Source organism: Coffea arabica, chromosome 8c, assembly GCF_036785885.1.
Source record: "Coffea arabica cultivar ET-39 chromosome 8c, Coffea Arabica ET-39 HiFi, whole genome shotgun sequence".
Taxonomy (NCBI): Eukaryota; Viridiplantae; Streptophyta; class Magnoliopsida; order Gentianales; family Rubiaceae; genus Coffea; species Coffea arabica.
The window spans coordinates 45,351,400-45,366,114 of record NC_092325.1 but is presented as its reverse complement, the minus strand read 5'-3'; the positions used below and the strand labels follow the sequence as shown (position 1 = coordinate 45,366,114).

The 14,715-nt window shown below is 38.7% G+C and overlaps 1 protein-coding gene and 1 long non-coding RNA gene across 2 annotated transcripts; both read left to right on the top strand.

Moving 5' to 3' along the window:
* Positions 1–984: 984 nt before the first annotated feature.
* Positions 985–5,608, top strand: LOC113705625 (probable polygalacturonase). The gene is made up of 6 exons (XM_027227539.2): positions 985–1,124; positions 1,312–1,914; positions 3,173–3,293; positions 3,500–3,674; positions 4,247–4,317; positions 4,837–5,608. Exons 2-6 carry the CDS (start codon positions 1,579–1,581, stop codon positions 5,475–5,477), a joined length of 1,344 nt encoding a protein of 447 aa, XP_027083340.1. The 5' UTR covers positions 985–1,124; positions 1,312–1,578; the 3' UTR covers positions 5,478–5,608.
* Positions 5,609–11,537: 5,929 nt separating this feature from the next.
* LOC113705480 (uncharacterized) lies at positions 11,538–12,381 on the top strand. The gene is made up of 2 exons (XR_011820284.1): positions 11,538–11,679; positions 11,833–12,381. It is a non-coding gene; the product is annotated as an uncharacterized lncRNA (long non-coding RNA).
* Positions 12,382–14,715: the final 2,334 nt, after the last annotated feature.

Genomic DNA, 14,715 nt, shown 5'->3' with positions numbered 1-14,715 from the left:
TGTTTATTTGCTACATGGTCCGATTGAACCACAAATTGAAATTAACGAGATCTTGGGTTACTTAATACTGCGTCATCTCAACAATAACAGAACATCTCAGCCTAGAACTGTCTTAAACAAACATTACCCTTTGAATGGGACAGTAAAGCCATTATACACATCAATTCTCGTCTTTGAAATGCAACTTTTGACCTCTATATCAATTGCAACTTTTGACAAGTTTTATGCTTTAATGTCGTAGAATTTGGCCAATGGAGCGGAATAAAGGGGTATTGAAATTGAAAGGTCACTCGGAAGAGGGAGTTACAATCAATATCAAAAGGCAATTACTCCCTCCGTCCCACTTTGATAGTCCTGTATTCCTTTTTCATCCGTTCCAAATTGTAGTCCACTTTCAAATTGAAGAATGTAGTTGTATTTTAATTTTTCTAAAATACCCTTATTTAATGTAAGTAATTATTACTATAAACTTATTCTATTTAATGAGAGTTGATTCTTTTTTTACCATCAATTCAAGTTCCCATAAAATTGTACCATATTTAATGTGAGGGTATTTTAGGAAATAACAATCTAAATTTACTTTTCTAACAAAGTTAACTACTTTTTCTTAAACTGTGTGAAAAAAGAAACAGGACTATCAAAATAGGATGGAGGGAGTATAATACTGAGTGTGTGTTTTAAATAATTATTTATTGTAATATTTTTTATGATGTGATGTATGTAAAATAAAAAGATAGTTCAGAATATAAAAAAATATATTGAGAAACGTGTTTATAATGCAATCGAAATTTTATGTGAAATAATTCAACAATCCAAACACCCTCACTAATTAATCAGTTTTAAGCCATCATAACTTGATGGATCTCCTCAAATCCGACCGTCAACTATCCGTGACGGTCGGCAGCCTTGAAAAATGAAAAGAATATATAGCAAAATACAAAACACTAATAAAAATGCCCATACATCCGTGTCCCTCCTTAGCTGGCGATTCGCATTAGCACCATATATTATCAGTCGAAATTTGCGCTCCCCTCAAAAGTCGAATTACTTCTAGACAAGTAGAAGCTTCGGTTTTGCTTCTTCAGAGCCACTCTGCCTTCATCGGCTTCGGATGATTTCTTCAGGTGCTGTTTTTTTCCCCTTTTAAAGGTTCATTTTTGTTCATTTCCGTAAGGTTCAGCTTAATCTTTCCTGGGTAAGATTCTTTATTGACAAATTTCCCAGCATCCATTTTCAGCTTTCTCGGTCGTGATATGTTCTTTTGGAGCTTTCTGTTTGGAATGCTTATGGATCTTGCCTATGTTTATGCAGATAAATTTGAAGCCCTTATCAAGTTTTAGCCTTTCTTGGACTTACTTGCTTGGACTTCACAGCAGAAATTCGCCGGCTTGTCAACCGCAGAAATTATTCTATTTCTCGTTCCTTCCTAGTCAATAAAGACTCTTTTGTACTTTTCCTCCTGGTTTTCCTCCATTCAACCACAAACACTGGCTGAAAATCTCGAAAGAAACTCCCCAATTTCACATATTTCCGTCATTTTTAGTTCGAAAAAGGAGAAAAACCCGTCTGGGTTCTAGTATGCGTCCAATTTCATCTATAGTTTTCGCCTTCTTGGCGGCTGCCCTGCTGCTAAACCACTGCAAGGCAGCTGCTGAGTGGGTGACGTGCTCCGGCATTGTCCCGATGAGGTACCGGAATGATAAGATATCGATCACGGATTTTGGAGGAGTTGGAGATGGAAGGACATTGAACACCAAGGCATTTAGGGAGGCAATTTATCGAATTGAGCATTTGAGGAGGAGGGGTGGCACGCTTCTTTACATACCTCCTGGGGTGTACTTAACTGAGAGCTTTAATCTTACTAGCCACATGACTCTTTACTTGGCTCGAGGTGCTGTTATCAAAGCTACCACGGTAATCCAACTGTTTTTTTTTTTTTTTTTTTTTTTTAATGTTTTTTGGTTGCTATAGTTAGATACAGTTTTGAATATGATGGTGAACTTTTAATGCAATGATTAAGCTTCACTACCATAGTAGTGTGGTACTTCTTTTGTCATGAAAAAGAATTTGTGAAATGTGACGACATGCATGTGCTTATGGGCTCATTACTCTGGTAGGTATAATGCGGACGGATCAATTTCGATTTCATGCGATTAAGGAAGGAATGATGGTCTGCTTTTAGAGTTCAGATTAAATTAGGTTTGACCATGATCCAATTTGGAGCCCTGAACCTTTATTTTATGTAGGGAGGGAAAAGGGTAAGGAGCACGGAGCGGATTATTATTTTAAGTCGGAAAATTAGAGGGGCCAAACATGAGTCGCATTATGTGGGTCATTAGCTTAAATTAGTAGGACATGCACGAAAAGAAGGAACCTTTATTTTGTTATCAAAATGGTACTATTAAAAGACTAAGGATACACGTTAAGGATTACTTGTGGGCCTAGGATGATATAGATGTGGACAATTGTTCCCATGTGCATGGTTATTAAGGTGTGGACAACCTAGCCAATCTGACACCTAAGCCGAAGTTTTTTTTTTTTTTTTTAATTCTTCAAGATGGGATATATATACTATATTGATATGTCCTTGCTGTTGGAGATATGGCATGATGCCACTTCAATGTTCGTTAACATGGAAGATGATGACTATATACAGTACATAACATTGTTGCTGGTGAGACTGTAAAGCAACCAGCCGTAGACCCAGGCCCTTTATTTAGTGATTCTGCTATTTCCTTACTGATGGCTGGTTCCAATAAAATCCACCAGTTTTACTTAGTGTTGTATCATCATACCCATTCAGTTACTCGGGTGATTCGAATAGAGGCTTTCATTGACAAGATATATTAGTTTCCACAGCGGTTTGTTTTTTGTTTAACTGAAAGTTGAAGTTAAATAGTGTTGGCACTTCAGGGGAGAGGGATATCATCTTCAGTATTATAATTTTAATAATAATTGGTGGTTCCCATTCTCCCTCAAGTTTGCTAACATTTTCGCTAATGCCTATGTCGTCCATATCATGATATACAGTGAAGGTTGTAGGGAAATGCTAAGCTATTATTAATAGTTCAGATCCGATTGCTAGTAGAAAGAATCTAGGGATAGATTGTTCCTATTTTAAACAGTAATCCGTTTACATTAATATGCACATTTGCTTTAATTGATACTTCAGGATACAAGATATTGGCCTTTAATTGCTCCCTTACCTTCTTATGGAAGAGGAAGAGAACTACCTGGAGGAAGGTACATGAGCTTTATCCATGGGAATGGACTCCATGACGTGATAATCACTGGTTTGTTACTTTGTAAACCGTCTCTCTTGGTGAAGATATATTATTTGTAATTACTCCTAGGTGGACATGTGTCTATTAATATGCACATATTAATGTTTGATGACAAAGATTACAGTGTCATTTTATTGGCGTTGGTATAACAAAATTGTATTTTTCCTACCTTTATTTCTCAGTGGTGTTGGTACAATGAACTGCTTCCCTTTTAGGTGAGAATGGGACCATTGATGGGCAAGGTGAAATATGGTGGAACATGTGGAGGCGTAGGACCCTCCAATTTACTAGGCCAAATCTTATTGAGTTTATGAACTCCAGAGGCATAATTGTATCGAACGTCATCTTCAAGAACTCACCATTTTGGAACATCCATCCCGTGTATTGCAGGTAATATATCTTTGCTTAACCATGCATCCATTAGAGTAGCCACTTCTTATCATCTTTATGGCATCAAATCAAACTAAGAGGAGTTTCAATCATATTTTTAAGCTTGACCTCGCGCACAAAATAAGTTTCTTTTACAAGTCAAAAGTGTTTAGATCTTTTGAATAAAGGTCTCTAGAATAACTGCCTAAAGGTAAATTCTTTCTCTTTGTTTGCTATTTATGGGTTGTTTCTGTCCATAAGCACCTTAAATATGCTGAAAATGGAATCTGATACTTAACTGTGCAACTCTTAAGCTTTCCAAATTTGGTGGTTTGCTTGCAGTAGAAGGTCTTGCTTTGATAATTAAATAAGTAGAAGGTCTCACTTTGACAATTAAATGAGATTATTTCTCTTTCGCGATCAACTCCATTATTCAACTCTTTGAGGCATAAGAAGCATAAGGAGAAATAAGCCTAATGATCATTTCAGCAAAGAGTTTGCAACATGAAAATAGTGCAAATGTTATTAAATGATGTCCTGGACAGTAATAACAAAATGTGCATCTGATAGGATTCTGTTTCATCTGTTTGCAGCAATGTTGTTATTAACTATGTCACGATATTGGCTCCAGCTGATTCTCCAAACACTGATGGAATTGATCCAGGTACAGAATCCATTTCAGCAACAGTTGTTATATAATGCTCCCTTTATTGGTGATGATGTTGATTAAAAGTTCCACTAATACACTTATAAGATTACATTGTTTTCATTATGTGCTAGTCTGCACCAAAATATTGAACATCAGGATGATTGCTGAAATTCTTATCTATCCTGCTGTTAGATGGCATCTTTTTAACAGCATAAGTTCCAGCCTTTGATTTCTGAAGTATGTATCTAGGAGACTATTCCCAATATGCGTGATCTTACATTCACAACTGTTATTGTAGTGTGAAAACCTAAAGAAACAAACAGTAGCAAAGATCTTTTGCTGACGCAATACCTTAATAGGATCTCAATTACAATAGTGAGAGTGCAAAATGTCGACTTGCCTCACATATAACTGTGAATTCCATCCTTGAAAATTTTTAATATGACAAAGCATGCTAAAACTTCTAATTCTTACATTTGAATTGCATCTACAATAATTTTAACATGTTTCATAATCTTGATGTACTTAAAACAGATTCAAGCACCCATGTTTGCATTGAGGACTCGTACATTTCCACTGGAGATGACCTTGTGGCTGTGAAGAGTGGTTGGGACGAATATGGTATTGCTTATGGTCGCCCCAGCCATGGCATCACAATTAGGCGGGTAACTGGATCATCCCCATTTGCTGGAATTGCAATTGGAAGTGAAACCTCTGGAGGCATAGAGGATGTGTTAGCTGAGCACATAAACCTGTACAACATGGGAGTTGGCATCCATTTGAAGACAAACGTTGGCCGGGGTGGCGTCATAAGGAACATCACAGTCTCAAATGTCTATATGCAAAATGCCAGGAAAGGGATAAAAATTGCAGGGGATGTAGGAGACCATCCTGACACCAATTACAACCCAAATGCTCTACCAGTTGTTAAGGATGTCACGATAAAGGACGTCTGGGGTGAGGGGGTTCTGCAGTCTGGGCAAATACAAGGTCTGAAGAACTCCCCATTCACGGGGATCTGCCTCTCCAACATCAACCTTCAGGGGAACGTAGGGCCAAGAAATCCTCCATGGAAATGCTCTGATGTAAGTGGGGCTGCTGTTCGAGTTAGCCCCTGGCCATGTTCGGAGCTGACCAGCACCTATCAGGCTGGTTCTTGCTCTAATTCGTTCTAAGAACAATGTAACGTTTTTCATTTTTCAACTAAATATAGTATTCTTATGATTTGTTGTACACCTGCATATAAAGGTTAAACATCATCGACTGCCTAAAACTTTCTAATGAACATTAAACCATTTCTGTTGCATCCTTTCCTTGATACCTTTTCTTGATGCAACACTTGTAATATTTGGGTGAACAAAATCAATTATCTTATCCATTCTTCTCTCTAGATAGTCCGCCTCTTATCGGAAACTCACTTATCATATTATAGATGGGACTTATTATTACAAGTCAAGCAGCAAATATGAAATGAAGTAGTAAATTTGTTTAACATGATCCTTCGGAAAAAAAAATTTTGTTTAACATGAGGAGAACAGGTCGTGAGCGGAGACCAAACAAAAATTGCAACTTTTGACATGAAAGCAGGGGCAGGCCATAACTCATATTACAATACAAACGCGGGCTGATGGCATGAACTGGACAGATATCTTCAACAAGATCACGATTTGAAGGAACTAATGACTGAAAATCTGAGCAAATCGAATCCATCCTATCAGATTGATAAAGTGTGATTACAACATATGTTGCAGTAATACATATGCTTCGTGCCTTCCTTACATCTCAGACGGATGCAACTTATTTACAAATATGACGAAACAGACAACAAAATCACTAAGATCAGCAGCGCCATACATGCATGCAAGCATGTAAACTCATCAGACAGACATCTACAAAAAACTTTTAACACTATATCTTAGAAGCGATCCAGGAACTTGCGAATACGTTTCATAAAACTACCCTCTTCCTCTCTCTTTCCCACCCGCTCCTTCATTTCTTCACGATTATCCTCGTCCTCTTCCTCCTCGTGATGGCGCAAGTGCTTCTTAAACTTCTCCTCACCAAACCTATGGCTATGCTTTGAAACAAACTTGGAAAACCCATCATCATCCTCCTCGTGATGGTCATCATGGTGGTGGTGATGGAACTTGACCAATTTTGCCGGGATCCGCCGCATGCGGCCGTGATGGAATATAAACGGATCCAACTCGTTACTTTCGCCAGTGGACAATATCATATCATTTCCATATGGGACTTTCACGTGCTGTTGTTGTTGTTGTCCGATGGGCTTGAAAAAGGGGCGGTCATGGTGGTGCTGGTGGTGATGTCGGCAGTTGCGGAACCGAAAACTTGAACTGATGGGGAAGTGACGGTTGATCGGACGGAAAGTAGAGACCCTTAACGGAATAGATCCGACGGAGATGGATACAGATTCAGGGATGTCAACGGCGGGCTGATTAGAGCGAGATACATCATCGTTGACTCTGTCGCTGGGGAGATGAAGGACGGAGCTGGCGTCCGAGCCAGCGTGGGAGCGTGTAAGTGCAAGGTCGATGACATCACCCTCTGGGATATCTGATGGTACTCGGGCATGGGAAACTGTGACTAGAAAGAGGAGAACAAGTGTGAAAGTAAAGGCGACGGTGGCGGAGTATCGGGCCATAGTTTGAACGGTAAGGCTCGTCGGAAAATCGAGCATGAAAGGTAGATATAGGATGCTTAGGGGCTAGGGGGGATACTGGGCAGTTTGGGCAATTAGTGGATGTTTGACGGTTTGGAGTGATTTTGGAGTTTGGAGAGTGGAAACTGGGCAACGGGCAACGGGGTTTACCGTACACGTGTTATAATCGTGATAGTTGACTTCGGCTATGTGTCTGGTTTTCCATTACGATGTGAGCTCAATTCTTTTTTTTCTTTTTTTTTTTTTTTTTGAAAAATCGCTCATACAATTTTTTGACTTTTTGTCCACTACTTCAACAATTTTATCAATTACATGCCTCCTTAGATTGCACAAGTGTCTGGTTATCTTAGTTGAGATTATTGACTTTGAATACAACAAAACAAACATTTCGATTGGCTCCCCCTTTCACTCAGCCAATTGTCTGAGAAAGACCAATACGTACACAAGTCAAATAATCAGATCCATAATTTTACCTGCATAATACTTTATGAAGAAAAACACCTGGCTACGTACGGCACAAGCAAAAGTATCTAATGGTGAAGGCTTGGACTGATGTAGGTTTTGGACGCAGACTGCTGGTGTGTAACTTGTAAGCTTTGATTGGTGGGTGGCACGTAGGAATGGCAACATGACGGGTTTAGGGCCCCATTGCCTACTACTTGCCCCGCCCCTTATTCTAAGGTTGTAATTAATTAAATTAAATATTATATTTATATATATATATATATTAGTAGGTGCAGGGGGCGTGGGGGAAAAATTTCTCCCCCCCCCCACCCGTCCCGTGCTATTTCGCTCCAATCCACGCTCATTAACCTCGTTTCAATTGTCATCTTTAATTGCCAGTTACGGGGGAAGACAAAACGCGAGACTGTGTAGGATGGACCAGCTGAGCAATAGTTGAATATAAATGGGTCTTTAACTAGGAAGTTGGTGAGTGTATTTAAAATATTATCTAAATTAATTATTGTAACTTTTTTTGTGGTAAATTGTATGTGAGATAAAACAAAGTAATAAAAAATATAAAAAGGATAATTAAAAAATGCATTTATAATATAAATAAATATTATTTATTTATAAAAAAAAAACTGTATCCAGTTGCACCCGCTGTATTTTTTTTCTTTCTTTTTTGCGCAAAAGAAGAAGGTTGATGACTTCATGTCTAGCGCAGCGAAGCGAAAGGAAATGAAGGGAAGGAAGGAAAGGAAATGTGGAAGATGTTTCCAAGTTTTTAGTACTTTTTCGCTGGGATGCAATGGTGAATATTGCGCTTCAGTGTGGGCCAAAGCCCAAATGGAATAGCCGAAGTCCTGCTGAATGGCCCGAAGGCTTTTATATTACTCCCGACTCTTGCAGCTTGCAGGGATATTAACCTAGGAAAAATAAGCCAATCCACTCTTTCATCTTCTTTGTTTATTACAATAGCCATAAGGAAAGAATAGGAGGAAGCGACTGTATAGGGCTTGCTGTTTAACACTCTTATGCCCATTGGGCCTAATTAAACAGAATTCCTGGTCCTAGGCCATAGACGTCTGACTTTTGCCTCTCTCTCTTATATCAATACGATAATTCATATTCTACACTAAAAGAAAGAATGGGTGCAGGAGTCAATGAACCTTTAGATCCGGAAGTTTCTGTTTTAGTCACTAGACTGCTTCTATTTATATATTATATGAGTTCTTACCTTATCCTTTTTCTTATCCTTATATCAGTTCCTACGTTATTCTTATCTTATAGGGAGAGCAAACTCAATTGGACCTATATAATGGGTGAGTCGCCAGACTAGATAAGACAATTTTTTTGTCTAACAAAAATAATTTACACTATCCTATGCAGAGAGGAAGTTAAATTGAACCTGTATGGAGGATGAATCGCTAAATTAGACAAGTATAGATGAGAGCTCTAAAAGGCTCTTCTTAACCATCGGACCAAATTCAATGATTATATCAAGTGAAGACTTCGATGAATCATATTTTTGGGTTAATCTCGTTTGTCCTATCGTTTCCTAAATGTTTTTTTTATCGAGACCATAACTATTGTATAATTTATTCTATCCTACATTAGAGGAGAGGAAGAGCCTAAAGAGGCTTATATTGGGGACTACCAGATATATATACAAACCTTACTAAATCAAAGAGGTGCTCTTGTACCACCATTGAATTTTTTTCACTGCAGGTGAAAATTGAACTCTTACCTACAGCTCAAGAAAGGACTTAAGTCCCACTTGGCAGCCACTGAGCCACCAAGCTCAAGGAAAACATGAAAAGTGCACGACGTGGTCAATTTTTAACAAACCACTAGGCCAATGGCTTAGTGGCCACCAGGGAGGGGTTTAAGTCCTCACCTGCAACGAAAAAAATCTAAGAATTATGCTATAGCACTTTCTTGATTTAGTTGGGTCTGTATACTCCACGTCATTGCTGACCAAAAAAAAAAAAAAAAAGGTCAATTTTTAACAGATGCAGCATATGTGTCCATTGGTGAATGTTGAGTACCTCACCTACGTGTGGGTCAGAACTCTGATGATGGACTTGGCTGACTGAACATTTTTCATTTTGTGGGAAAAAGAAAAGGAGAGAAATTAATCAATCGTCAATCGACACATGGGAGGACCACGGCACCATGTGACTGAGGAAGCTGTCAGTGGATACACGTGTGCTTTAATGACCTTGTTATCACCGCTCAGACAGTACGGCCAGTCGGCCAACCCCTCCCGGCCGGCCCCCCCCCTCCCTCCGCTAACTGCCTTCGTTTCTGACCTCTAGATCCCGCAATCAAGAATCTGAGCAATTTTCAGCTTGTAGTTTTTAATTTCTCGTGTCTCTTTGATTGGTACATTAGCAATAGCAATGGGACTTTAACAAAAATTTATACTAATGAATAACAATGAAAGTAAAGTCGATCTAGATACCCTAAAAAAAAAAAAAAAGAAGTCCATTTAGATGAAATTACACAATTTGCCTGATTTCTTTTTATTTTCCTATAAATGCTGCTATAAATGTAAGGCTACCTCTTTAGTTCAGTGCGTGTCTGTGTGTGTGCGTGCGTGCGTGTTTATAAGATTTAATTTGGTATATATCTCTTTTAGTTTGGCCCCAAATCTCACCTGCATTTGAAGGTTAAGTAGAATTTCTCTACTTATAAATCCTCGGGAAACAAGAATCCTGTGTTCATAAAACTATATAAATTTCAAGCTCAAACTCGCTTAACATACTAATCTGATTGTAAGAAAAGTACATTTGAAGAAACTTTGAAGCTCTTTTCATTTGTTGCCTGCATCCATAACCTCATTCAAAAGCCTGTCCATGCTTTCAAAAGCAGATCATTACGCGATCTCTGAGTTTTTGCTACCAAATTCAATCTGGGAGCATATACGTTGATTGAATTTAAAGGCCGCTAAGTTTTGGCTACATCATGTTAATGCTCAGATCATTCGGAAGCTGTGATTTAACAGTATTTTTATCTTCTGAAGAGATATTTGTCATTGTCTTTCTTAAAGTCGAGGTTTTGATTAACCAGACCAGATGGGCCTGTACATCTTCTGCAGGATTTCTCTAAGAACCGCTCATTGCATTTTGTCCTTTGCAGCCTGTTCACGGAGACGGATGAATACCGCCTCAGCGATCCATTGGATTAATCACTGAGGCAGCCAAGTTTGAACAGGTCCACCATGTTTGTTTAAAGAACAGGGTTGTAATTACTTTGCGTAGTATATATACATACATCTTATCTGCAGATACAGGTACCAAAAGAGCCTCGCGCTTTCCTCGAATGTTAGTAGTTGACTTTTCTACCATAATCACAATTAACTCGAACTAAAGCAAAACCCTAGGCAACAAAGCTCCAGTTTAAGATATTGTTAACTAAAGCATTGTCTCCAGTATCGTCTAATTAAACCCTACCCTAAGAAGGGACAAAAAAAGACGTTAAAGCATTTGATTAATTATATTATCGCAAAAGTGTCCCACTGGAATATATATAATGTTGTCAAAGTTGTCACTTGAATGACTTGGCCCCCCACCAAAAAAAAAATGTTGCTACTTGAATGTCTTCTTCTTTGTGATGCATCTTGTAGGGAAAATGAACAAGATCTGCATCTTTCCAATCAGCCCAAATGCCATAGGACTAAAGTCTTTAATTAACCGAAGAATCAGCTGTTGAAGTCTTGCATGATGAACATATATAGTCAATATATAGCATTCTGGCGGTGGCATATTTTGCTCGAGTTGTGTGGCTGGCATGAATAGGAATCTATTCGAGTATAACAACATAGAAAAATAAAACTTTTGATGCATTATGCAATCAATCCTGATCAGTATAATCTCCATATACATGATTGCAGTTCTTAGTACCATTTTTTTTTTTTAAAGGTGGCTAGAGTAACTAATAATTTCTTTGGGTTAGAAATGCTTATGCAATCAAGATTCCATGATTGTCTTGGCAAAAGTTTTCTTTTTCATTTTAATTTTGCTTTCTAGGTCGGCTTTTAAATGTCTAAGAGGGTAATTTTTCTTTACCCTAGTCGTGAACAGTTGGCACCTGGCATCACATTCCTGTATAAATAGCCAGGCAGTGGCATTTGTATCCTCTGCACATGTGCTAACTACTTAGCCAGAAGCAGTGATGGAAAGCACAAACAACGAGTTGCACTTCGTTTTCATGAATTATGATCCTGAATATGAGCGCCTTCGATCCAGCAGGTTTGTCTTTTGTTTTTCACCTAACTTGCTGTTTATTTTTCTCCATTATGAAGAAACCATTTCAACAAAAATAAGTGTATTAACAACGGTTTCGTCATTAATATGTGATTTCCTAAACATGTGGATCATATGCATCAACATTCTTTTCCGTAGAACGAAGAGGGGAGCGCATGAACTTCATTTGTACTTAAGCAAGAAGCACGATGATTTGTTGGCGAATACCCTCGAACCTGGCAGCTACAAGAAGACTCTGTCATTGGTCATCGTTGACGGGTTCGCGGTAGAAATCACTGATGATCAAGCAAATGTGCTTAGATCTGCTAAAGATGTCAGGCTTGTGGAGAAAAATCAAGAGCTTGCTTGATGCTAAACATGTGGAAAACACTACTATTTCATGCTGCTCTTCGTAGGTAGCACACTTTAGTGCTCTTTCATCATTGCAGGTAGAAGTTATGGGAAAACAAGTACGAGAAGGCGTAGTATAAGATACTAGGGTTTTATGATGCAAGATTGGGTGGAAGTGTTGAGCATTGTAAGTGATGAGCAGGCACTAAGGACTAGGATATTTCTCTTTGGAGATAATTTTACTGCCTGTCCTTCGGCCTTCTCCTACGGTGAAGTCTGTTCCTTTAATTTTTTTTTTTTTTTGGGTGCTCTTGGTGTAATTATTAGAAATCATAACATGATAGTTATCGTCTACAATCTGGGATCTGGAGCTCATATCTAACAGTTCTTCTAGCCAAAAGATTGCACATACATTCCTGCATTTTTTAAGGTCCTAATTACATGAACCATACATTTTGCTTTCTTGTCAGCTTACACTTTCATTGGGAAGCACCTATTTCTATGAAGCCGGATCTGTTCCACAGAAATTAGAATGAAAATAAGAAAGAGACTCAATAAAACTGCAACTTTATTTATTTATTATTACGACTAGCATTGGTCATAAAGTCAAGAGTAACCTGTGTTAGGAATATTGTTGTGTTAATGAGTCGAGTAGTTGAATGGTTACCATTTGATGCAGTAATTACTTAAAGAAAGTGTGTGTGACTTGGTTTAGGATTGATCAAGTTATCTTTATTGTGCCTAAACACAAGGAAAGGATTTGCTATTTTCTACCACACTCACAAGGCAAAAATAGACAATAACATCATTCTCTACTACCCCACAAAAAATGTTAAAAAATAGCAGTCATTGCTCATCAGATATACTCCCTTAGGTAACAGTCTACAGAAATATGATTCTTATGTTACTAGTAACACATACCAAGAGTCCAAGATCCATCGCATTGAGCCAATGCCTAATATTTCCAGTTTCACTTTCGAAGTCTTGTGTGGATGCATGTGTGTGTTTGTTTTAAATATTTCTCATCAGCCAATCACGAATCAAGCAATAACTCGAAAGAATAAGTCAATGACTCCGTCAGCTGGATTAAATTCATTATCCATAGAGAAACATAATTATGCTTTCAACACCGTTCCCTATTCATAGTTAATATGCTAATTGAAACAGTATAAATAAATAAATGTGTGCGTGTGCGTGTGTGTGTTCAATGTTATTTTAAACCGAGCAAGGCAAATCAAACCTAAAGAAGGGATACTGATGAAATGGAACACGATCACACAGAGCGAGTGTAGGTGTATATGTGTGAAATGTGAAGCAGCAGCACCAAGATCAGAGTGGTTTTGAGTCTTCTGACAGCTTAAAATTAAAAATGCTACAAAGAGGTTGACAGTTCCTAGCTAGTGTACTGGGAGAAGTATGATTTGAAGTTCAATCAGGGTTCCCCTGAGAATCCTGATACACAAGTCCAGCTGCCAATTTCTCGCTTTCTTCTTCCACACAAAACATGCGGACAGAAACAATGAGGTTCGATAAACGAAGAAATGCAGATAGATAGATTCCTTCTGATTAAGTTAGATGTGATACATTCATGCATAGGCCCCGTCCTTCCATCCCCACTTTTTCACTATCTTGTCCTTACGGATCCTACGAGTTGCAGAAGAGGACGACAGAGTTTCTACTTCTTGCTATATTATGCGTTTCCATTTTCAACAAAGATGTTTGAAAGAGAACCAAAAAAGCTGACATGCATGGTGATGGCCCTGGTGCCTGGTGGTGGGTGGGGGGTCAAGCCACTACTTACTCATCACATGCATCCCCAACGGCACTGTTTTGTCAAAGTTCTGTGGTACCACCTCCACAACCCCTCTCCACTCGCTATTTTACTAGTACTACTATTACAAGTATGTTGGAATTTTAAGTCCAACTTTTTGTGTTGATGGAGTAATTTGATAATTGTCACACTTTTACACAATTAGTACGCCTATCACCGATCGTGAGCCTTCGGTATGGTAGCCTGTCGAATCCTTGTTCTCTAACGCGAGTATGCGTAATGTTTTGAGATGATACCAAGGAATGTAGCTGCTCCAGACCAGAATAAAATTTCTCAAGCATTCAAATTAATACGGACTCTCCCTCCAAGAATATCTTACCAATTATTGAATTAGGGCTAACAACTTAACATCAATCATGGATAGGTAATGCATGTGTTAACCCTTGGAGATTGTTTCTTACCATGTATTTATCGTATCCAAATGGGTAGCAGGAAGAAAAAACTAGCACAAATATTTCCAACCTGATCAGAGAACTTAATTTTGGCAGGGTCGGAGGAATAGTTGCTCAGGAGCCACTTGATTCTAGGCTTCCAGCTGCAGTGATAACTGATAACTAAACTATATGCGGTAACATTGGCTAGCATTATCCACTCTCCCCAAGCGCCTCAGCTCGGGCGCTCTTGAAGAGTCAAGTCGATCGGAAGCCCTTGAGGGAGAGTGAGCAATGAAAGCCATTGGTAATGCGAAACGATTCTCAAACTTCTGAAACGATGGTTGTCGGCATGATCATCATTTTTTGGCACAAGCACGCAAGACATGACCTGTTCAATATTCCCCCAAGAGCTTCTCTAGCCTTGAGGCACGTTAACCCCTGTTAAATTATTGGGGCCATTCGTGCGTGGCCCAGGTCGGGGAAGCC